General features: G+C 37.6%; 1 protein-coding gene across 2 annotated transcripts; it reads right to left on the bottom strand.

The window, feature by feature from the left end:
• Positions 1–47: 47 nt before the first annotated feature.
• On the bottom strand, positions 48–16074 carry LOC148045122 (amine sulfotransferase-like). Of its 2 annotated transcripts, none has more exons than XM_087718584.1 (7): positions 16010–16074; positions 15569–15718; positions 10414–10622; positions 8937–9063; positions 3414–3508; positions 2459–2639; positions 48–308 (listed from the first exon to the last, which is right to left on the bottom strand). In XM_087718584.1, the coding sequence occupies exons 2-7, from the start codon at positions 15708–15710 to the stop codon at positions 184–186; spliced, it is 879 nt and encodes a 292-aa protein (XP_087574710.1). In that variant the 5' UTR covers positions 15711–15718; positions 16010–16074; the 3' UTR covers positions 48–183. The 2 variants fall into 2 exon arrangements, with proteins under 2 accessions (XP_087574710.1, XP_087574711.1); XM_087718585.1 differs by lacking the exon at positions 16010–16074 and adding an exon at positions 15848–15960.
• Positions 16075–25680: the final 9606 nt, after the last annotated feature.

Below are 25680 nucleotides of genomic sequence, written 5' to 3'. Positions count from 1 at the left end.
CAGTTTCTATTACATGAAATAATAGCATAGAATTTAATGTTGCTTTATTCTATGATCTCTGCAAAGTTGAGAATTAAACATTAGAAAATTATATAAAGACCATTTTTGGAAGGTCATCTCTGATTTAAGATATTTGAAGGTGTGTATCAGACATTATTTTCCTCTAGTGAGCTGGAAATAGCCTTATGGATCCTCCTGAATATCCCAGCAGAACTTGAAAGGCAGCTTTTCCATCCTCTCCTTAAAGACATGGTCAAACCTTTCACTCTGGGCAACAGTCATGATGTTCTTCCAGTCCCCAACAATGCCTGGAAAGCAGTGGTTAAAAAATGTCAACAGTTTAATGGTTTGCAAAACATATATTTTGTATTCAATTAAACTAGAGGCTAGTTATGTCATCCTATCACCAAAATGAATGTGTGTGTGAGTGTATAGGAATATATGTATGTTTGTGTGTATGTGTATGAACAAACAAACACACACACACACAAACATTGTATATATCTATATCTTTAGAGCTTCAGGAGGGGACTATAGGGATGAAGGTCAAAAGTCTTCCAGATGTGGTTTCTAGTCTCCAATTACCATGCCTGTTATCGGTTTCATGGAGTCTTAGAAAGAGGGTAATAGATTGAAAAATCGGGAACATTGCATATCCCTATGTTATCAGTGGAATGTCTAGCTCCCTGTCCATCAAACAATATATACAAATCTGTATTTCTAATTTTTGGGCAGGAAGCTGGTTCCGTACTATTTTAACTAGAGTTGGACTACAGAGTGAAGTTTGATAGAAGGGTAAAGATTTCTAAATATAACAGGTCAAGTGATTTCTCTGGTATAAGCATCTTGTTCTGGGAAGTCATGGAACCAATGGTCTGCCAGTGAAGTTCTAAATGGTCTGGAGTTCATCCTGTTGGAACCGGTCCCATAATTAATTAAAATAATTGATGGGGGATTTTTTTAGCATTGGCTGTGTCCTGCCAATGGTCTAAGGAGGCAGCTCTAAGACTGGAGGAGAGTGCCCATGGTAGAGAGCAAAGAAGATGTCTCTCCAACAGGCTAAAGTGACCAGTATTCGAACAATCTCATTCCTTTTTTTTGTTTTTGTTTTAGTATATTTTATTTTCATTTTCATACACTCACATGTATACACCATACAGTATTAAACAATAATTGCATCAGTTCCTCTTGTCGACAATGCCCCAGAAAATAAAAGCCCAATATACCTCTTCCATTCTCCATACACCTCTTTCTTCTACCACCCTCCAACTTTCTATCTTCCCTCCATCATCCCCCTCTACCCTACTTCCCCTCGTCCTCTACCACTCCTCTCTCCAGATTCACTCCCCCCTTCCTTTTTGTCTCCCCCCCACCCTCTCTCCCATCCCTCTCTACCCATCTTTCTTCTTTCCTACTCCTCCTCCCCTCGGTGTATTTTCACTATATGTTAATGTATTTGGCTTATCCTATTTTTAAAGAAAAAATAGAGAAAAACAGTATACATGTGAAGTCACATTGCATTGAGATCTAACACATCATGTCTAGCCTAATATATATTCCTCCCTCTCTCCCCCCTCCCCCCTCCTCCTTCCCCCCCCCCCGACTTCCCAGAACCCGTACACGGTATAGATTTATTCTATCTATTGAGAAAAAAAAGAAATAAAGAAATTAATAACATCTCTACATTGATCTTAGCTTCTTCTTGGAACAATCTCATTCCTAAAGGATCATTAGTCTGTGCAAGCAACAGACCAGAGATTGTAACTGTCAGATTATATCCATGGCAAAAAACCTGTCAGGATAAAACGGAGTACACCAATTAAACATTGGTACAGCTAAGAAAGCCTTATGGTTGCCTCAGTTTAGTGCAACATCATGAAGAGACAGCAGAAAGAGAAGTTGTTAGAAAATGAACATATCACTCAGGGATGGGATGCTGGTGGTTCGTAGGGTCATGGGAGAACCTCTAGCTAAGATTCTTTTCAGTTCCGAGAACCCTCAAATCCCACTCCTGGCTGGCCCTGCCCACCCCACCCTGCTTGTCCCAGGAGTCCCCACATAGCCCATTTTCGATGCAGGTAAGTGTAGGTCATGCATGAAGGCTCGGGAAGGGTGAAAAACGGGCCTACCAAAAGTTCAGGAAGGCCAGAAATGGGCCCGTTTCCTGCCTCTAGAAGGCCTACAGAACTGGGTAGGCCATTTTCGCCCTCCTGGAGGCTCGAAGAATGCCTTCAGAGCCTGGGGAGGACAAATCAACTACCCCCTCTGTGGTGCAGGAGGTCAGCTAGGCCATGGCCATCATGCCCATGCCCACCCAGCAACCTGGCAGAGAACCCCTTGCTAAAAATTTTGAAGCACACCCCTGATACCACTCTACAAAAAGTGCCTTTTAGATGAAGGTGGCAATCCTGGCATATTCATAAGCATACCCCTAGAGTATAAATTTCTATGGCTTTACCTTTACGAAGAAAGACTCCTTTGCTAGGATCTGTAAAGGTAGGATTCAGGACTACATAGTTTGTTCTAGAATCTGCCTTCATGTTATCAAATGTAGCTTTATGCACCACAACATCCACCTCCTTTTCAGTCAGTTCTTTTCCTAGGAAATTGCATATTTTCAGTACAGAACTTCTCAGATCCTGCAATTTGATACAGCTTTATATTAGTTCATCCATAACAATAGAGAAAAGATGGAAAATGTGACTGATATATTTGAGGAAATCTAAAGATTATCACTATCTTATACATATTTCGCATATCAATGCTGTCTTTCACTTCCCCTACTTTAATTCTTTTCTTACAGAAAACAATTATTTGAATATTAAATCATTTGTATTTTTTTAAAAAATGTACAATATTCACTAAACACAGAAACCCGTCCATAGAATTGTTGCTAAAGGTTTCCAAGAGACAAGTTGTTGAGAAACATTTTTGGTTCTCAATATATTTATGATACAGAGTTTTACATTCTTAGCAATCTTGCTGCAACTGAAGCTGGACAGTTCTCCAACCAAACTAAATGAATGTTTTGGTCTCTCTTGAAAATGCACTTGAGTTGAGTCAACCTTCTTTGAGCCCAAAGAGGAGAACATTATTTACTTTATTTTATTGATTAAATTCATATCTTGATCATCTCACCAAGTGCTCCCAAAAATGCCTTAAAATAAAAATTTTGGATACCAAGATGACCACATTCTAGTTTCATGGATCCTCCTTCTTGTTGAAGAGAGGGCTCTTATGTTTCTTCAAATATCTCATTGGTCCTCCAGGAGTTCACAGAAATAACCAAGAGTGGTTCACTCAACTCTACTACTACTTCTTGGAATTTATTATTCTATACATCCCATCATTTCTAAACCTTTCTGTGCTTAATTTTTCTTCACATCGCACCACACAAAATGGACACATCTTACCTTTTTCATTTCTTCATAAGAAAGGAAGAGAATATTGAAATCATCCTTATGATTGAACCAGCCTTCTATATGGTCTATCCATAAACTAGAGGACACTGATAGGAGAGAAATGAATTCGGCATAATTATGAGTGCAATCTTCAAAGTCACTTGGTTTAATTGTTTAGCTGAACACTGCAATGCTACAGCTAACAATCCCACTCATTTGTCAAGATGCTGTTATATTGTTTTGTTTCTTTTGCTTTTCTTTATTTGGATCTTTGGGCACTCTGAATTAATTTTTATACATTTGCAAATATCAGACTTATTCCCGTTAGCTCTCTTTTCTGTCCAACCCTTAAATGCTCCTCATGTGATTTCATGTTAGAGTGTGTTTGTTTTTTTAATTTTCTTATTTTTTAAAAAAAAATACAGATAACTCTCTACTTTTTCAAATGAACATTGATTTGTATTAATTTTAGATTCTGTCCATTATTCACAACATAATCAGACCCTGATTAATGAGATGTGGTGCCTCAGTTGCTTCATGACAGTCTTTGATCCAGCATTGCATGGTGGGGTGAGCCTCCATCACTTGTCTCAGCTTCTGCCCTCCTGGGAGTTTGACAGCATGTTCTATGATACCTACATAAATAGGTACCACTTTGGTGGGGAGATGAGTTGGCTCTGAACCTTCCTGGTTATGATGCCCGCTTGCAAGGCGGCTATGGTGAAGGGAGGGGGGCCTTGGATGAGGCTGCAAGAAGATCCACTCATCTTTCTTTCTGGTATAAAGCCAGCTTGCCCTCCTGCGGTGCACTTTGGGAAGTGTGCGAGCATGTCCCACAACAGAGGTGGTAAATTGGCAGCCAAACTACTATTCTGCAATAGCATTGCAGTCTCCTGACTAATATAACAATAACAAAAACAACAACAACAACCCAAACAGCAACATAAGCCTGAAAAAGTCACCAAAAATCAGATGGTCAAGATCTTATGGGATTTTTGTATGCAAACGGACTAAATACTGATGCATAATACAACAGACATCACACTGGTGGAGATAAATAAGGTTACAATCATAGACATCGCAATACCAGGTAATAGCAGGGTTGACGAGAAGAAACATGAAAAAATTGTGAAATACCAGGACTTAAAAATTGAAATTCAACGATTATGGCACAAACCAGCAGTGGTAATTCCAGTGGTAATCGGCACACTGGGTGCTATTCCAAAAGCACTGGAATTACATTTAAAACAGTTAAAAATTGACAAAATCACCATCAGTCAAATGCAAAAGGCCGCACGGCTTGGATCCGCACGCATATTATGAAAATACGTTATGACGTCCTAGGCCCCTGAGTGGGGCCCGACTAGTAATCAATGCCAAATCTGGTGAAACAACTGGCCACTGTGATACAATTGTGTTGTTGTGATGATGATGATGATGATGATGATGATGATGATGATGATGATGATGATGACGACGACAACGACAACAACTCCGCCATTGCCGGTCCCAAGCCCGGATGAGAAAGGAGGAGGGTTGGGGTCAGGTTGGCAACCTGGCCCCATAAAAAGCAACCCGCCAACCCATACAATATGGTGAAAGAAACGAATAAAAATTTTATACCGCATCTGTCATCACACGGGTTAACAAGGGCCATGGCGGATGTTGGGGTCCCTGGACATCTGTCGACAAATGTGCTACAAGTGGACCAGCCAACAAAATGACAAAAATATAGTGCAGATGAAAACCATGCCATAATGGCCTGTTACTACAACTCAGAGCCTGAAAAAAGAGGTTATTTAAAGCGAATGTATGAATTATAGAAACAACAATATCCAGATTCAAATGTTAGTGAACAACGACTAGCAGATCAAAGGCGATTTATTATACGGAATAAAGTGTTTAGTGAAGTTGAACTTGAGGAAATTCAGGCAAATTGCAAAACCGAAAAAACAATATCACAAGCGGAAATAACTGATATTCAAGACACAACTAAAGACATTATAGTAGAACTCCTAGAAGAAGATCTCGGGGAGGAAATAACACCACCACCACTAGAACCAATTATCACTGAACCAACTGATGAACTAACGGCCTACAAATGTTAATAAAATCAAAATCAAATCAAATCAAAAACAAAAAGAATTGAAGGATAAGATCATGGAGCATTTTCCGCTTAATGAGGAAAGGCAACATTTACCATCACTAAAAACTGTGCCTAAGAAAATTTTGGCCCCTATCATGAAAATGGTTAATGCAGTGTTTTCAACAATTGAATCAGGATCCATCTTAGAAACGAACCAGTTAATGTACAGCGCAGCTGTAATAGTCACTAATGAACTAGGCATTAAAATCAAAGTACCTAGTCACACAACAGAAAAAGCTTCAAAGCCAAAGTGGAAAATCCGATTAGAACAAAAAGTCAAAAAAATGAAGGGCAGATGCTAGTAACTTAAAGAACATGAATGAGCAACGGCTTAAAAACAACAAAATCATAGATCGGCTAATCAGAAGATATAGATTGGATACAAGAAACATCAATGAAGCTGTAGAGATTGTAAAACAGCAGATAATAGCAACAGCTAGAAAAATTGAAAGAGATGAGGCATGAATCATCCAATATAAACAAAATCAGCAATTTCGATCAGACCAACAGTGTTTTTATCAAAGTCTTAATGTGAATGGTGACACCAAAAGTGAAAAACCAGAAAAGCAGGCCACAGTTGACTTCTGGAAAGAATTGTGGGAAAATGCAAAGGACTACAATAAGGAAGCAAAGTGGATATATGACTTTGAGAAAAGCATTGGCAACAAACAAATGCAAGTATTAGAAATAACAACTGAGATGGTCAAAAATCGAGTAAAAAAGGTAAAGAATTGGACATCACCTGGAAGGGACCAATTACATGGTTTCTGGCTCAAATATCTGACCAGTTTACATGCAATATTGGCCAGGCAACTGAATGAAACTTTACAAAAGGGCCAAATTGATGAATGGTTGACAACTGGAAAAACATACTTGATTCAGAAAGATGCAACTAAAGGAACAACACCTGAAAACTACAGACCAATAACATGCTTGCCAACAACCTTCAAATTACTCACAGGCATTATTGCAGATAACATGATGGATTATTTGGAAACAAACAACATCTTGTCAGTAGAGCAAAAAGGAAACAAAAGAAGGAGCAGGGGCACAAAAGCTCAGCTCCTAATTGATAAAATGACATTAGAAAATTGTAAGAACAGAAAAACGAACTTGAATATGGTCTGGATTGATTACAAAAAGGCATTTGACTCACTGCCACATAGTTGGATCATAAAATGCTTAGAAACAACTGGCATTAGCAAAAATATTACATCCTTTACTGAAAAGGTGATGAAACAATGGAGAACTGAGTTGGCAGTAGGGAATGAGATCTACAGAATGGTTAATATCAAGTGAGGAATTTTCCAGGATGATTCACTTTCACCTCTTCTCTTCATCATCACAATGATCCCACTATCAGTAATCTTAAAAAAAATGAAATTAGGCTACCAAACAGTCAAAGAAGCTGAAAAAAATTTGCATTTACTATATATGGATGATTTGAAACTCTATGGAAAGTCAGAAATAGAAATCCAATCATTGACAAACACAGTCCGAGTATTCAGCACCGATATTTCAATGCAGTTTGGCACGGAAAAATGTGCCACTGTATCCATAAAAAGGGGCAAAATCACTGCATGTGAGAGAATTGAAATGCCCAATGGCCAACTAATTAAATGCAAATGAAGCCTACAAATACTTAGGCATTCTGCAGTTGGATAATATCAAGCATGGAGAAGTAAAAACTATTGTCAGGCGAGAGTACACCAACAGAGTTAGGAAAATTTTGAAATCTAAATTGAATGGTGGAAATACAATCAAGGCCATAAATACCTGGGCAATACCAGTTATAAGATACACAGCTGGTATAGTTAACTGGACACAAGCTGATTTGGACATTTTGGACCGAAAAACCAGGAAACTAATGACAATGCACTACAGTTTACATCCACGTGGTGATACTGATAGACTATATCTGCCACGAAAATCAGGTGGCAGAGGATTATTACAAGTGAAGCAAACAGTTGAAGAAGAAAAACATGCACTGGCTGATTATTTAAAAGAAAGTCAAGAACATCTATTAATCGAAGTAAAGAACAAAAATCTAATGAAGGCCCAACAGACGAAACAAGAATACAGAAAAGATGTGATAAAATCAAGAATGGAGAGTTGGCAGAACAAAGCACTGCATGACCAATTTCTGGAAAAAATAAAAGATAAAGTGGACAGTGAACAAACTTGGTTATGGTTAACAACAGGTATATTAAAGAAAGAAACAGAGTCACTAATCCTGGCTGCACAAGAACAAGCTATCCGCACAAATGCCATTAAGGCCAAAATCGAAAAATCCTCTGATGATGCCAAATGCAGACTTTGCAAAGAAGCTGATGAAACTCTTGATCACATACTCAGCTGCTGTAAAAAAAATCATGCATACTGATTATAAATTGCGGCACAATTCAGTAGCACAAATGATCCATTGGTATTTGTGCAAAAAATCTAATATTAAAACAGTAAAAAATTGGTGGGAACATCAGCCTGAAAAAGTCACCGAAAATGAGATGGTCAAGATCTTGTGGGATTTTCGCATACAAACGGACAAAATACTGGGGCATAATACACCTGACATCACACTGGTTGAGAAAAATAAGGTTACAGTCATAGACATCGCAATACCAGGTGATAGCAGGGTCGACGAGAAGGAATATGAAAAAATCATGAAATACCAGGACTTAAAAATCGAAATTCAATGATTATGACACAAACTAGCAGTGGTAATTCCAGTGGTAATTGGCACACTGGGTGCTATTCCAAAAGCACTGGAATTACATTTAAAACAGTTAAAAATGGACAAAATCATCATCAGTCAAATGCAAAAAGCTGCACTGCTTGGATCTGCACACATATTACGAAAATACTGAGTCCCTTCGGGGAATAGGGTGGCTTACAAATCGAATAAATTCCAATTCCAATTCCAATACGTTACGACGTCCTAGGCCCCTGGGTGGGGCCCGACTAGTAACCAATGCCAAATCCAGCAAAACAACTGGCCGCTGTGATACAATTGTATAATAATAATAATAACAACAGCTACAACAATAATAATACACTTTGATTTTAAATCCAACAACTTATTTCCCTCCATTTTTATCTATATTAAATGGAACCTCATATTTGTTCTCACTCCCCCTTAATAAGCTACCTTCTCTTGCCTCTCCCATACATTTTTGCATCACAAATTATTCTAGGAATCCTGCATTCTTCTTCACTCATCCATCCCATTATACTGTTTGCATACAGTTTATGCAAAATATTGAATGAGGATTGAAAATAACTATTTTTATTTTATGGAGGAGGAGTGGATTGTTTGCCACTTGCAGGAAGTGGATTGAATTCATATCTTTTGTCCAAAGCAAAAACTAACCTGATTGTGATTAATTTATTACCTTTGCCAGCCAAAAACTTCTCCAAGTAAACATCAAAGTCTTTTGATGTTTCCAGCATGGTTAGAATTTGTAGAAAATGATAGCTAGAAACCAAGACATCCTTTGGATTTCTGAACACATAAACAATCTGTAGGAAGAAGAAAGTATCTAGTCAAAAATGATCTCAGAGACTCCAGTTAGAGTGAATGCAGCAGCGAAAAAGTGGGATTGATCGAAAAACCTTGAGGCTTGGTGGACCTTAGTGGACTTTCTGGAGAGCAGAACTCCATTTGCACTTCATTTCACAATATGTTAACTTCCCATGTGAGAAAATATATCTCTACGATCGATCGATCGATCGATCTATCTATCTATCTATCCATCCATCCATCCATCCATCCATCCATCCATCCATCTATCAAATCTATCTATCACATTTGTATAGCTGCACATCTTACATGGTGACTTTGGGTGACTTTTAATTATTAATTAATTATTTATTAAATAAATAAATTAAAAACCATTAACCTCAATTTAAATTCAAATTTAAAAAGAAGACAAAAAAAACAAACAAACCCAAAATGGCAGCAAAGCATACAGAGAGTACATCAATTAACTCTCCTACAATCACCGTAGAAGTTACACTTTATCATAGAACCTTGAAGCTATTAGCAAAACCATTTGGAGGACCTTCCAGAAAGCCAACAAGGTTGGAACAAGCCTCACTTACAGGGAATAGGACAGGGGCTATGGCAAAAAAGGTCATGCCTAAAACTCCCTAGCTGGCAGATCCCCCAACATGCCTTTCCTACTGGATTTGATGGAATGAGTAAATGTAACTGAGGACAGAGGTCCTTCAAATGACCTGTTCCCAATTCCTGAAGGGCTTTAAAGGTCATAACTAGGAAATATGAATCCGATCCAGAATCAAATAGATAGCCAATGTAGTTTCAATAGCAGAAGTGAAATGTATGCTGTTCTTGGAGAACACACAAATGCCTACCTTGCTACATTTGTACCCATTCAAGTTTCTGAATACTTCAAGGGCTGTTGTAATAAAACAGCTCCATATTAAAACTATTACAGTCCTCCATCCAGAGGGGCACGGGTGACTTAGAGTAGCAAAAAGGATTGTATGGTTAAAGGTAACATTCCTCACCTTGGCATCCCCCATATATGTTAAAATAGTAACTGATTATGCAGCACAAAAAGTTCCAATCCATCTGGAAATGTCATTTTGGAAAAAGTACCCTGAAGGATTAAATATCTCTGTATGGATCTTTAGTTTGATTCTATTTTGGCCAAGCATGAGATTCTGAATTCCTCATTTTATTTGACTTATTTTTTCTCAGCCTGCACATCATCAAACACATTGGAACAAGGTAACATCTGTTCATTTGCATTTATTTGTCAATAAAACATTCAGATGTAGAGCTAAAAAAAAAAGAAGACAGAGAGCTCCCCACTCCACCCCGCAAGTTACCAAAATATGTCCTACTTTTCCTTTTTTATTTTGTAATCCTTTGGGTGCCAAATAGTAGGGCAGATGAGAACAAATGACACGAGGTGATGAGCGACTTGGTATATCTACATGATAAACATTATACTCTAGCCATGGTGCCCTGTTAATCAGGCTAATATTTTCAGTTCCATTTCGATGACCTTCATAAAGAATCAAGCTCACAATGTTCTGAGTCCACACTGTGCCTGTAAATAAGAAATAATTAAATTAATTCATCCAGTGCCATTATTATTTGGAGAATAACAAGAAAAAACTCAAGCAATCGGTCTACTAATCGGAGAAGATGTCAAAGAAGAAATGGAGAGCAGAGAGACAGCAGAACTGCTTAATTCATACTTCACACATCTATCTTCATACACAAAAAGAATACCCCCATCCTGCTTCTCTGCTACAACCTGTATTCTGTGCTCCCATGGAGTTAAAGATTAAAGTTTACATTTAAAACCTAAGATATCTGACTGGGAAAAAGAAGTGGAGCACTTACCAGAAAACAACTATTACCAGGCAGAGACGAAATTGGGAACTGAAGGAGTGGGCAGCCAGAGTTCAACAACAAAAGCCAAGAGACTTGCTTTGAACATGATTTAAAATCTAAAGAAGAAATCCCCTTGCCTCTCCTACTTCTTTGCTATAATTTGCATTTTGTGTCTTCGTGGAATTAAAGGTTACATTTACATTTCTACTGAAAATAACTCATTCAGAAGAACAAAAAAAAAAAAAGAGGTGATTTTGATGAGGAATTGAATTGAGCACAAGCAGTTTAACTACTTTCTTTTACAATGAAACCCTCTTCCTTTTTTGTTTCAAGGGGGGAGGTTTGAAATGTAAAGAATTGGGAAACGACCTGAAGAAGGAAAATAGCAAATTAAAAGTCAGGCTCTATGGTTTTGCAGAAAATCAGGACATTCAGACTGTGAGATCAAGAAAAGCTTTATTTTGGCCAAAAGCCTCAGACAGTGTAAACCCATATTTGACGTCTGAGCGAGGTTCTTAGGGAGAAGCGTGTTCTTATAACTTCCTCAAAACAGTTAACACAGAAATGTGCTAAATCATTTCTATTGGCTAGGCTCCTTATTGCTAGGCAAGAAACACTAGTTTCATTCTGACATATGTGGTTAAGCCCTATGTCTGAGTCACAAGTGAGATCTCCAACTGACTTGACCTACTTACAGCAAGTGTTAGCTTTTGCGGTTTGATATTCAAGTTTCCTGAGTTCAAGTTTCCTGCCTCAAAGATGCTTTTTTGTACCTTACAAAGCACAAAGATAAAAATGACTAAAGATCATCTAAGATGACCCTGACCCATCTCATTCTTATGTCCAAATCTCACTTTACGTCCTGCTTTAATGGAGGGGTGGGATCTTAAAGAAATATGCAAAATGTTGAAAAATATGTGTGAATCATTTGGGCTGAGAAAGGATGATAGCCTGGATATAATGGAAAGAATTGAAAATGGAAAAAAAAAAGCAAGATAGAGTCAGGGAAATAATAAGCAAATAAAGGATCTCATTGGATTGAATGGGGGCACAAGGAAAAGAGAAGAGCATATCCCAATGTTGGGAGAATTATCACCTGGCCATCTCCACCAATAAAAAAAAGAAAAGAAAGAAAAAGAAAAGAATGGAGCAGATAGGCAGCATGATAAAAGAAAGAAGAGTTTATTACAAGGGGGAAATATAATAAGAAAAGGAAAAAGAAAACTAGACTGAGGAGACAAAAGGAAATCCTTATAGGGCACGACAAAGGGTACAGCTAAAAGCTATAAAAATATTGGGAAGAAAAGATATATAAATAGCAGAAAGAGAAAGGAGAAGTTCAGAGATTGGGATTTAAGATATTTTAAAAATAAATGGAAGGGGAAATAAAAATTGATAGATGAGAGGGGGGAAAGGTGGAGAACGTTTGTAAAGCATATGCTATTATGAACTTTAATTAACTGTAACACTGAAATGTAATATATGTGTATGGTATAAAAAGGATTGCAAGCAAAAAAGAATCAAAGGTAAACTAATTAAGGTGAATAAAGATAGGAAGTTAGTTGATAGGTATTAATAATGTAAGGTGAAATTATTATGCCGGGTTACAAACAAGAAAACATTAGTTGGGAAAGTTATTAGAGGAGGGGGGGAAATGGAGGGGAAAGGTGAAAATACGGCTAATAATATATAGTGAAAATTGTAAGATGAGATAAAATAGGGGCACTTAATGATGTAAAAGTATGTAACCGCATTATGAGGATAGCGGGAAATTTGAATCCGTATTGCACTGCATCCAAAAAAGAGGTTGTTACCGGGGGGGGGGGGAAACAAATGGAATTCGTACAAAGGTATACCTCTAAAAGAAAAATTAGCAATCTGGAAAATATTTTTTTCTCTTTTTTCTTTGGAAAAAAAAGTTATCATGCCATTGATACTAAATGGGGATTGCTAAAAGGCGGAATTACACTATATAAAATATAGTGTAATATATAAAATAGAGAATGGACGGGCGATAAAGAGAGGGCAAGAGAGAGAAAGGAAACAGGAGAGGGAAATAGAAGAGAGGAAAAGAATAGGAGAGAGGGAAGGTGTGGAAAGAGAGGGGAGGAGATGGAGAGAACAGGGGGAAGTAGAGAAGAGAGAGAGGGTAGAGGGAAGAAAGAAGGTAGGGAGGAGAAGAGAAGGAGAAGAGGAGAGCAGAAGATGAAATCATATGGTGTATGGAAAGCAGAAGAGCAAATAAAAATTGAAGAGGTTTAATGGCAAAAGGAATTGATATAATAGTGAATACTCAAAAAATTCTTGTTAAGATGTACTGGTATACTTTGGATTACATTATATGTATCATAAAAAATAAATAAATAAACTTTTAAAATAAATAAGCAGAGAGATAGAATCAAGATCATGTGAAGTGTTAATACCACTTTAGAATGCCTTGGTAAGGCCACACTTGGAATACAGCATTCAGTTTGGGTCGCCACAGTGCAGAAAAGATGTGGAGACTCTAGAAAGAGTGCAAAGAAGAGCAACAAAGATGATTAGGGGACTGGAGACTAAAACATATGAAGAACGGTTGCAGGAACTGGGTATGTCTAGTTTAATTAAAAGAAGGACTAGAAGAGACATGATAGACTCTGTAAATCGCTTAGAGAGAGCTGAAAGCCCTATGAAGCGGTATATAAGTCTAACTGCTATTGCTATTGCTATGATAGCAGACTTCCAATATCTCAAGGGTTGCCACAAAGAAATGGGAGTCAAACTATTCTCCAAGGCACCTGAGGGTAGAACAAGAAGCAATGAGTGGAAACTAATAAAGGAGAGAACTGAGGAGAAATTTCTTGACAGAACAATTAATCAGTGGAACAGCTTGCCTCCAGAAGTTGTGAATGCCCCAACACTGGAAGACTATAAGAAGATGTTGGATAGCCATTTGTCTGAAATGGTATAAGGTTTCCTGCCTAGGCAGGGGGTTGGACTAGAAGACCTCCAAGGTCCCTTCCAACTCTGCTATTGTATTGTATTGTAGATTCAGGAAATTCAGACCAATCAGGCTGACATCAATACTTGGGAAGATCTTGGAAAAGATAATCAAGCAATAAATATGTGAACAACCTAGAAGCAAACAGGGTTATGACCAGAAGCCAACATGGGTTCATTGAAAACAGATCATATCAAATAAATCTTATTTCATTCTTCGACAAAGTGACCAAATTAGTAGATGAGTGAAATGCTGTGAACATAGTATACTTAGATTTCAGTAAAGCATTTGATAAACTCGATCACAAAATACTTCTTAGCAAGCTAATAAAATATGGGATAGATAGTACTACCACTAGGTGGGTTTGTAATTGGCTGACAAACAGTACTCAACATGTAGTCCTCAATGGAACTACATCCACATAGAGAGAAGTAACCAGTGGGGTACCCAAAGGTTCCAGTACTCTTCAATATCTTCATAAATGATATAGATGAGGGAATTGAAGGGGAGCTCATCAAATTTGCAGACAACATTTAGCTGGTAGGAATAGCCAACACCCCTGAAGACAAGCTCAGGATCCAAAAAGATCTTGACATATTTAAATACTAGGCCTTATCTAACAAAATGAAATTCAACATAAATAAAAGTAAGATATTTCACTTAGACAAGAAAAACCAACTGCATGAGTACAGATTAGGTGAAACTTGGCTTAATCCCAGTAACTATGAGAGGGATCTTGGACTCCTAGTGGACACTAATTTAAATATGAGTCAACAATGTGTAGTGACAGCAAAATACCAATGCGATCCTAGGCTGTACTAACAGATAGAATCAAGATCAAGTGAAGTTCTAGTAGCACTTTACAAAGCCTTAATTACAAAGTCTTAATAAAACCACACTTGGAATACTGCATACAGCTGTGGTCACCACAATAAAAAAAGTTGTTGAGACCTTGGAAAGAGTGTAGAGAAGAGCAACAAAAATGATTAAGGGTCTGTAGGCTAAAACATACAAAGAACAGCTGCAGGAACTGGGAATATCTAGTCTAATGAAAAGGACTAGGGGTGACATGATAGCATTGTTCCAATATTTGAGGGACTTCTATAAAGATGAGGGGATCAAACCATTTTCCCAATCACCCAAAGGCAGGGCAAGAAACAATGGATAGAAACTAATCAAGGAGAGAAGCAACTTAGAACTAAGGAGAAAGTTCCTAACAGTGAAAGCAATCAATCAATGGAATAGTTTGCCTTCAGAAGTTGTGGTGCTCCATTACTGGATGCTTTTAAGAAGTAACTAGAGACAGCCACTTCTCTGAAATGGTATAGTATTTCCTGCTCAAGCAAGGGGTGATCTAGAAGACCCCTGAGGTCCCTTCCAATTCTATTATTTTATGTTCTAACTTAGTCAATCTTCCTATAGTAAACATTTCAGAGATGTATAAAGACAACTGCTTCTTCTAAAATATTTGATGGTGTATGAGAAAAAGTCAGCTTTGTAAAGTAAAATTTAAAATGGTCAAAATACAGATTTGCAGCTTTATTTCACCTGTATTTTATCTATGCCAAATGTTAAGATCTGTTTACAGCATGATACAGCAACCAAAATACTGAAAAACTGAATAAAAGCACTGGATACAAAATCTACTCTACCCCGGAAGAAATCTTTGAATTTACCTGATTTAGGATATGTGATTATAAATGTATCATCATCTCGGATTTCAAAACTTTCCAATGAATCTATATTTTCAGGTGAGGACAACACTGGTATAAAATAACACCCTTTGTGTAGATATAGGTCCTTCTCTGATGGCTCCATTGCTTGTCCTGTTGATAGAATAGGGAAATTGAAAATAGTTCCTATATTAATAATCAATGTTGAATTAATTCAATTCTTTCAAAATCATGATTCTTGGGAATGTGAAGAAAAACACATATATCATTAGATTATTTTACCTAATTATTTATTAATTAGTTTCATGAACTCAATTTTCACCCATGAAGGTTTCCATTGGAAAGAGTAAATTTGCTACTCTTCTTGCCATCTAAGAGTTCTACATGGAAAAGAAAGTTTGAATTACAGTACTCAGAAGATACTAGTTGCAATTCTTTTCTTACCTTACTTTGTCTTATAGAATCTCTGGCAGTCAGTCATGTCATGTCTAAAAATCAACTGTTTCAATGTTTTTCTAATCCTGTTCCACAAATATTTAAGGAAGGCTGGTCTTTAGTTAAATATTGTATCAGCACTCTATGTCCCCCCTTAAAAAAAAAGCTAAAGAACATGGTAGAACATGATTAAGTAATAACCTAAGTAAAAAGGATGACAGAGATGGAGGTAACCTTTTCTATTTTACTAAGAAAAGCATTACTTGAAAACCATGATAGATGACAGAGGTATATATCTAAGAGGCCCATCTGGGGATGACTGTATGATATAGAGAATTGTTTCTAAAGTATGAATAAAATGTGTGTCTGGATGTGAGAAATATGAAAAAGAATGCTTGGTGGGAAAAGATATGGAAGAAGCTATGGAAGAGAACAAACCCATGTAACAGAATTGTTGCTGCCCAAAATGAGGATTAGGGAAGGTTTGCGAATGATATGCAGAAACAGATAGTTGCCAATTGTCAGTCCTTCATGATATTCCAAACAAGAAGCACCAACCATGAGTACTAACACTTCCTTTATGGAAAGGTTAGAATCACAGATGCTTGCAAGTCTGAAAGTATCTCTCCTCTTCCCTTTTACTTTTATTCTCCCCAAAACAAGGAAAAAGTCCTCCTCAGATGTTTTCTCTATGGCAGTGATGGCTAACCTTTTTCTAAAGTTGTGCCAAAATTGTGTCTCTGTGTTCTATTGCACGTGCACGTGTACCCGCCTACCTGCACATGCGTGCATGACCCCCACATATGGGGGGGACTTTTCACCCTCACCATGCTCTGGAGGCTTTCCTGAAGCCTGGGGAGGGCGAAAACAACCTTGTCTGGCTTGGGGAGAGAGAAAAATGGTCCAACAGCCCAAATGGAAATTTGTTCCCGAACATTCAGTTTGCCCGTTGGGCTGTTTTTCATCCACCCCAGGCTTCAGGAAAGCCTCCGGATCCTGGGGAGGGTGAAAAACAGCCCAACAGTCCAACCGGAATTCCAGGAACAAAGTTCCGGTTTATCTGTTGGGCCTGCTTTTTGCCCTCGCCTGGCTCCAGAGGCTTTCCTGAAGCCTGGGGATTGTGAAAATGCCCCCCTGCCCTCCGGAAGGCCAAAAATCAGCTGGCCGGCATGGGCATGCACACCGGAGCTGAGGGCTGCCATGATGGCAAATATGGCTCCGCATGCCATTGGTTCGCCCTCACGGCTCCATAGGATGGAGGTAGAACTAAAGATTCTTCATCCCAAAAAACACCTCTGAAGTCTGCATACTTGCTCAGCAGGCTAGGAATCTCTTTCAGTGACGCTGGTGATGGGACTTGGTCTGCATTTCATTGTGATCGAGGAAAGCTGAGTCATCCAGATGGTTAGTTACGTAAGAGATTAACAGTTTGGTGTATTTGGCTATTCTTAAGTGAAAAGAGACTGGGGGAATGTGTAATTGAACCCATTTTCAAAAGTCAACCATTGATAGTTTTCATTTGTAATGGTAACTTCAGAGGGACAGTGGGAATCTTGAGCCTTTTTAGTGTTGCAAAGTTTATAAAGTTAGTTGTTGCTCCTGAATCCAAGAAGGCTTCACGCTCACCTGGAAGACATAAAGTGACATCAATCTTTAACAACATACTTTTATGGTGTTGGAAGTCAGCTCTATTTAGTGATTGGATAGCCCCTCCTGCAAACTCTTACAAGAGGGGCTGTTGTCGTTTCCCTAGTTCTGCAACTTTCTCTGGAGCTGTGGCTGGGTTCTCTCTCTCTCTCTCTCTCTCTCTCTCTCTCTCTCTCTCTCTCTCTCTCTCTCTCTCTCTCTCTCTCTCTCTCTCTCTCTCTCTCTCTCTCTCTCCCTCCCTCCCTCCCTCCCTCCCTCCCTCCCTCCCTCCCCCCCTCCCTCCCTCCCTCCCTCCCTCTCTCTCTCTCTCTCTTTCTCTCTCTTTGGTGTTTTGGAAGGGTATTCCTTCACCATGTGCCCAGAGTCTCCACAGTAAAAGCAGATTTTCTGTTTTCTCTTCTGTGGTTGGGAATTACATAGGCTCTTCTCTTCCAAGAATGATGCAAGGGGGCTAAGAATTAGGGATGGAAGCAAAGTAGCTGGCAGTTTAGGATTATTGGATTGACCCAAAGTCTCTTCTAAACATGAGTCAATTATAATGCAGGGTCTATAGATTTGATCCAGTGTGTGACAACTTCCTGCCTGATGAGTTCATTCTCAATCCAGTCATTTAGATAATGCCTGAATTGAGCTATTCGTGATGATTGATTCCAATCTAATTCTTCTTCCACCAATCTGAATTCTTCAATGTAGAGCTTTACTTTCAGATTGCCTTGTTTTTTTTACATTTTTATTTTTATTAAACAAACACACACCCAAAAATAATCATCTTACATTATATCTTGTAGAAAGTGTGTCAGCTGGTTACAATTAGCTTTCGTGCATCTCTTCCACAGTCATTCATATCAAATGTCAAAGTTCTTAATGAGTCTTACTTTCAACATATCATAGTTCTCATTTAACTGAAATTGTTTTAGTGTCCTTTTGCCTAGAATAATCCATAGTTAAAAAACACAACCACCTAATTGCATTTCATTAATTATTACAGAGTCATCCAATAGTCTTAAACCTTTATAACATATTCTAAACAAAAATTAGTTGAGAAATCACTGTTTACAATTTGTGTTCACGTTCCTTTTGTTATGGTAGTACATATATGTATCATTAACTCTATCCCTTATCCTTATCATTCCATTGTTAGTTGTTATAATTAATATTGGTTAACAAAAAATCCTTTACTGTTATATCTATTTTCTTCTCATCAAACCAACATATATGTATACCTTATTGCCCTTATCAATTATTTATTTAACATAACCATCTATAAGTTACTAAATTACTACTTACTAATTATAAAACAGTTAAATTTTTTGTTATCTACTTTCATATATCCAATAACATTACACCTTTATAACATATTCAAAGTAAGAATTAATTAATGAAATTTCTAAACCTTTTTTCCCCAAATCATTGTTTGCAATTTATATTCAAATTCCTTATATTAAGCCAGTACATATATATGTCATTAACTATAACTTTTATCATATTATTATTATTATTATTATTATTATTATTATTATTATCATTATCATTATCATTATCATTATCATTATCATTATCATTATCATTATCATTATCATTATCATTATCATTATCATTATCATTATCATTATCATTATCATTATCATTATCATTATCATTATCATTATCATTAATATTTGTAACAAAATCATTTATTATTTATATCCAGCTTCCTCACCTCCAGCCAACATAGAAATACACCTTGTTACCATTATCAACTATTTATTTAAGCAAGCAATCTAAAAAATTACTAAATTCCTACTTACTAATCATCAAACTTAGCTATTATTATTATTATTATTATTATTATTATTATTATTATTATTATTATTATTATTATTATTATTATTATTAATTATCAATTTTCATATATCAACCTATGTCCTTCCAGAAGGCATATAGTCTTATTTCTTTTGCCATTTGTAGAGTTAATTTTCTATTTAATTCCTTGGTAAATTTTTTATGGACATCTCTCCACACTTTATTGTCTGTTGGATCTCTCAGGTAATCTCGGTGCCCTTTTGCTACTTTAATTGATTTATCTTTGATTATCAATCCTGTTTCTGATAAGATTTTTTTCCTTTAAAACCATCATTTTTTCCTCTTTTTTCTTCTTTTGTGCCTTGAAATTTGGGGTAGAGCTCTGGACCATCGAGTTCCCCCCTCCAAACTCCCATTTTTTGCTTTCAACCACTTTCAGTTCAGAAATCAAATCATTAGGTTTCTTATCTTTGTGTTCCTTTTTCTCTTCAGTTTTTGGGACTCCATCTCCCTCATTTTTTTCTGGTATAAACTCTATCTCCTTGTCAATTCCCCAAGTTACCAATAACTCTTGAATTGCATCCCAAGTCTTTTGCAAAGTTAAAGTTTCCTCCTCTGTAAATTGCTCCATGTTCCATATTGTAAATTACTGCCACTGTAGCTTTAATCTTCACAAGAGAGAGGTTCCGTTTTTTTTCCTTCTCCCAGTACCGATAAAGCTCTCGAAAGACAGCTGTGGTAAACAATGTATGGCCTTGACCACCATTCTACTTTTACCCCTTGTGATGTCAATTCTAATCCAGTTTTAATCTCCCCCTGTCTGTTCAATAACTCTATATGTAAATATGTTTTCCATATTAATTAAATTCGGGTGTATGTATGCTTCCATCGTAGATAGCCGAATGGGTATTTTGGTGTAGTGGTTGTGTTTAATTTTGTTCCATATTAATAACTGGGACTGTCTGATATAATGTCTACTGAAATATTTAAGTGCAGGTCCTTTTTCATACCAAAGGAAGGCATGCCATCCTACTTGGAGGTCATGACCTTCCAATTTGTGTAATCTTTTATTTCTCAACATTATCCATTCTCTTAGCCATGTTAGAGTGGCCGCAGTATAATAAAGTTCCCAATCTGGTACGCCAAATCCTCTTTTTTCCTTAGTGTCGTGCATAGCCTTGAGTTTTATTCTTGGTTTTCTTCCCTGCCAAATAAATTTCGAAACCAGTTGATTCAAATGCTAAAAAAACATTTTTCTAATTTAATGGGAATATTCTGAAATAGGAAAAAAAAATTGGTAATACGTTCATTTTTATGACTGAGATCCTACCCATCAGAGACAGTTGTAGGTTTTTCCACCTTTCTAAGCCTTCTTTGATGGTCACACATCAAAAACCTCCACTGTTGGAGTGCTCAAAACTTCTGATGGCAAGCTGTTCCACTAATTAATTGTTCTAACTGTCAGGAAATGTATCCTTAGTTCTACATTATTTCTCTCCTTAATTTACTTTCCACGTATCACTTCTTGTTGTGCCTTCAGGTGCTTTGGAGAATAGCTTGACCACCTCTTTGTTGAGATATCGGACTGCTATGATGTCTCCCCTAGTCCTTCTTTTAATTAAACTAGACATACCCAATTCCTGCAACTATTCTTCAAATGCTTTATCCTCCGGTCCCCTAATCTTCTTTGTTGCTCTTCTCTGCACTTTTTCTTGTGTCTCAACTTCTTTTTCATATTGTAGTAATCAAAACTGGATGCAATATTCCAAATGAGGTCTTACCAAGGCATTATAAAGTGGTATTAACACTTCATGTGAACTTGATTCTATCCTTCTAGTAATGCAGCCTAGGACTGTGTTGGCTTTTTTGTCAGCTGCAGCACATTGCTGGTTCATATTTAAGTGATTTTTCACTAGGACTCCAATATCCCTCTTGCAATTACTACTGTTGAGCCAGGTATCATTCTATTCTATACCTGTGCATTTGATTTTTTTCTCCCTAAATGTAAAAGTTTACTTTTTCTATGTTGAATTTCATTTTGTTAGATAGCACCCAGTGTTCAAGTCTGTCAAGATCCTTCTGTATCTTGAGCCTGTATCTTCTGGAATATTGGCTATTCCTGCCAGCTTGTCTAAATCTTTGATAAAGTTATTGAAGACAACTGGGCCTAAGACAGACTCTTGGGGTACCCCACTGCATACATCCCTCCATGTAGATGGAGTTCCATCAAGGACTATATGTGGAATGTGGTTGATTAGCCATTTACAAGTCTATCTGGTGGTGATGCTGTCTATTCTTCATTTTTCTATCTTATCAAGTAGTAGTTTGTGATCAACTTTATCAAATGCCTTACTGAAGTTCAAATAAATTCTATCCACAGCATTTCATTGGTGCACTAACTTTGTCACTTTATCAGTTGCAGTAAGATTTGTCTGACATTATCCACTTTTGACAAACGTGTTGGCATCTGGTTATGACTTTGTTTGCTGGTGCTCGCTGACTCGTTATTTGGTTATCCTTTCCAAAATCTTTCCAGGTATTGAAATCAACTGATAGGTCTGTAATTTCCTGGATCCAATTTTTTTCTTTTTTGAAGATGGGAACGATATCAACTCTTTTCTGGTCATCTGATACTTCCCCGGTGCTCCACGCATCTCAGAGTTGCCAAGTTTAAGAAATACTTCATATTAGCAAATTAATGGTTATTGATTTTAATAATATTTGGAATGTTTTTTATAATCTTAAGAGTATATTCAATACTAAGAAAATGTTTTTAATTTTATTGGATATAATCAGAGAAAGGATTAACTGTCAACTTCATTTTGCTGGAAATGTAAAAGGAAAGCAAAGGCATTTTCTAATTTTATATAGACTTGTAGCCATAGACTTTGGAGTGGCATAGTATGTATTGTGCAATTGAATGAGGAAATATATATTTCAGGCTATCTAAGCAGTAATTCCATGGTGCAAAAGCAATAGAACTTAGACATATACCTTTTCATAGTGCTTTATTGCCCTCTCTAAGCATTTTATAGAATCAGGATATTGCCCCCAACAATCTAGGTCCTCTTTTTATCAATCTCAGAAAGTCAACCTTGAGCCAGTCAGCAGAGCTTTCCTAACTAACTAGCACGAGGGAGGTGTGAATTAAAAGACTATGCTGTCCTGAGTTGGGTGAGGAAGGCAGGAGGGAAGAAGTTCATTGCAGCTACATCCTAGAATCCCTCGGGATAATATATGTATCACCTAATACAGGTGTTAGCAAATATAGGATTGGATTCAATTGGATTTTACTGTGTCATCTCAGGTGTAGAACAACTTGGCATGGGTAAGACAGTGCAAGAAGCTCAGTGTGGATAGGTTGACACCAACAGATTGGTGTGGATCGCTTGGCACCACTGGGGCAGTGTTGATGGATTGACGCTGATGGGTCACTGATGATAGTTCGGTGCCAATGGCATGCCCGGTTGCCTGAATGCGTAACAAGTGGTCCCCTACCCCTTGGATGTGGGGACAATTCACCACCATGGGACAACAAAGTGGGGAGGAGATAACTTACGAGCGGAGAGGGAATAACATCTCCACCAATTTTTTACACATAAAAATGTCTCTCAGCTTGCGAGATGTTATGATTTGAATGTAAGGGATAAAGTAATATAAATAAGTGACTTTTTATATATAAATCTACTCAAATTTTAATTCTACTCAAAGGTTGTGTGGTTCTTTGCAGCATTACACACTGTGCCTGATCAATTAAAACCAATCTAAACTCCTCTGGAACAGGAGCTTGCAAGAGGTTATAAGTTTGGATACATACTGAAAACGATTTTCAAAGATAAGAGTTTTTAAAAGTGCAATGTGATTTAATTAATTATACATCATTGTTTCCTTTCCTTTTTAAAATGAAACATTTCCTCTCTTTGGTATCCGTTTCAGTAATGAACATGAGGAATAAAAAAAATGATTACATACATTGACACCTTGACTATAACTTTTGTTTTAACAATGAAGTGATCCAGTGACAGCCAACAGTTGCTCAAGGGTATTGTTTGCATTTAATGTCTGAATTTTAAATCTACTTGAAAGAGAACAAAGTGAGCAAAAAACAAAACAAATCTTATTATGTGGCTGAAAACCACTGGCTTGACCATTAAATATTTCACTGGATTAGTGGGGATATGTGTATTTTTCTTATGATTTTGCCAAATGCCTTCTTGGATTTGAGTCCTGATGTGCCAGGAGATGGGAGGAAGGGAGTCATCTCTAGGCTTGGCCCTGGCATTGTGATAATCAGTTCATAGACTTTGTCTATGGACCTTGGAGGCCTATCGCCTAGCTGGGTCCAAATAGGACAATCAGAAACAAGCTTTGAAATGCCAAAACCAGCCCAGTAGGAGGGAAGCACTTGGCTAGATTAGATCCTAACCATCCCATTCTGATCCTGAAGAGGCTCCCAAACAAGCCTACATAGTTGGCTGTGAGAAGCACTGATGTTTCAATTTTTTTTACTACTGGTTCTGTGGGTGTGATAGGGGAAGAATACTGCAAAATCCCCATTCCATCCCCACTCCTGGGGGAAGGATATTGCAAAATCTCCATTCCCACCCCACTCTGGAGCCAGTCAGAGATGGTATTTACCAGTTCTTCGAACTACTCTAAATTTCTGTTACCGGTTCTCCAGAACCCTTCAGAACCTGCTGAACCCTGCTCTCAACCTTTAATATGGTTTCCCATAAATTGTCTGGAGAACTCCAGATCTGACCTTGTAAGCAGGTTTAATAGTGCCAAAAGCCAAATCTTCAGAGGATAACCCAATGTGCATTAAAGCATGGGAAGACTGATTAACAGAGTTGAAAAGGACCTTATAGGTCATCTAGTCCAACACCCACCCACCTCCACTCAATCAGGAGGCCCTACACTATTTCTGACAAATGGCAGTCCAATCTCTTCTTGAAAGCCACCAGTGATGAAGCTCCCACAACTTACGAAGGCAAGCTATTCCATTTGATGGGATGGGTTGATGTAAATGGGGATCAGAGGTCTTTCAAATAACCTCTTCCCAACTCATGGAGGACTTCAAGGGTTCCAACCAGCATCTTGAATTGGATCCAGAAGCAAGCTGGTAGGCAAACTGGTAACAGGTGTAATATGTGCAATTTTTGGATCACATGCAACTGCCCATGTTGTTGCATTTTGTACCAGTTGAAGCTTCTGAATGCCTTTAAGGGAATCCCCATGTAAAGATGTTATGGTAGTCGATCAGGGTTTAACTACAGTATGAGTGACAGAGAGTAGAATGCTCAGATTTGAAGAAACAAAAGGTAACATTCCTCAACTTGGTACTCTCCAGAGCTAGCCATGTAGCATAATAGTTACAATCCATCTGGAGGTGTCATTTTGGAAAAGGTAAGATTAAAGATCTCTCTCTATATGGATCTTTAGTTTGATTCTTAGCCTATTTCTGCCAGGCTGGACATAGAATCTGTTGCAGATTAAGTGTTGATAGTAACTTGAATACTGGGAAGTAAACTTGCAAATTTATATGGGCTGGCTAAAATTGGTAACCATAAGTCTATATAACCTTATGTTTTATGCTCTATTCGGAGAAACAGGCGAGGACATAACATTTTATGTTACTGTCTTACCATTGGGAGTTGTGATGACTCCCTTGGAGACCTGCTTGAGGGAGGATGAGTTTATTCCTGGCACATCGAAAATGGGTTTAATTACTGACGCTGAACTGGCAGGATAAAGAGAATTTCAGCCTTTTGCGGGGAATGGCTTGCAAGTCAGTGAAGAGGATGGGGAAGAACTGTTTTCTATGGTGGATCTCAGAGCACGCAGGGTAGAGAAACGGAGGTCTGCCAGATTGCTCAGGAGAAGGCCCCACTCCTTTTGATGGACTGCACCAGGAAGCTGTTTATTATGGTAGAGAGAGGGAGGCGTTGTTGGGAACAACATGTATGCTGTGTGCTTGTTTGCTTCCTGAACTTCTCCTGACAAGTGAGTTCTCGTGGAGGTACATTCAGTTTTGTCTGGTGACTTTGAGTTGGTTTAGTGGAATTACTTGCTAGAACAGTTTTGTATTTGTTTTATGGACTATTGGCCATTGCCTGGTGAACTAATCTTGGCTTGCTTGTGAATGGCTTATTGTTCAATGATTGAATATGAGTGTTTTAATATTTGTAAATCAGTGAGAGTTGCAGAATTGCAGTAGACTAAAAAAACCTAATGAAATATATCTGATCAAC

The sequence above is a fragment of the Thamnophis sirtalis genome, unplaced genomic scaffold, assembly GCF_051295495.1.
Source record: "Thamnophis sirtalis isolate CommonGarterSnake01/CBP01778 unplaced genomic scaffold, rThaSir2_p1.2 scaffold_6, whole genome shotgun sequence".
Lineage (NCBI taxonomy): Eukaryota > Metazoa > Chordata > Lepidosauria > Squamata > Natricidae > Thamnophis > Thamnophis sirtalis.
Note: the sequence above shows the minus strand (reverse complement) of the source record. Positions and strands in the feature narration are given on the sequence as shown.

Coding starts and splice junctions, on each gene's coding strand:
- LOC148045122 (XM_087718584.1), bottom strand. CDS start 15,710: ATGGAGCCATCAGAGAAGGACCTATATCTACACAAAGGGTGTTATTTT. Junction 10,623..15,568: donor AATCACATATCCTAAATCAG/GTAAATTCAAAG, acceptor TCTTATTTACAG/GCACAGTGTGGACTCAGAAC. Junction 3,509..8,936: donor GAAGTTTTTGGCTGGCAAAG/GTAATAAATTAA, acceptor CTCTCCTATCAG/TGTCCTCTAGTTTATGGATA.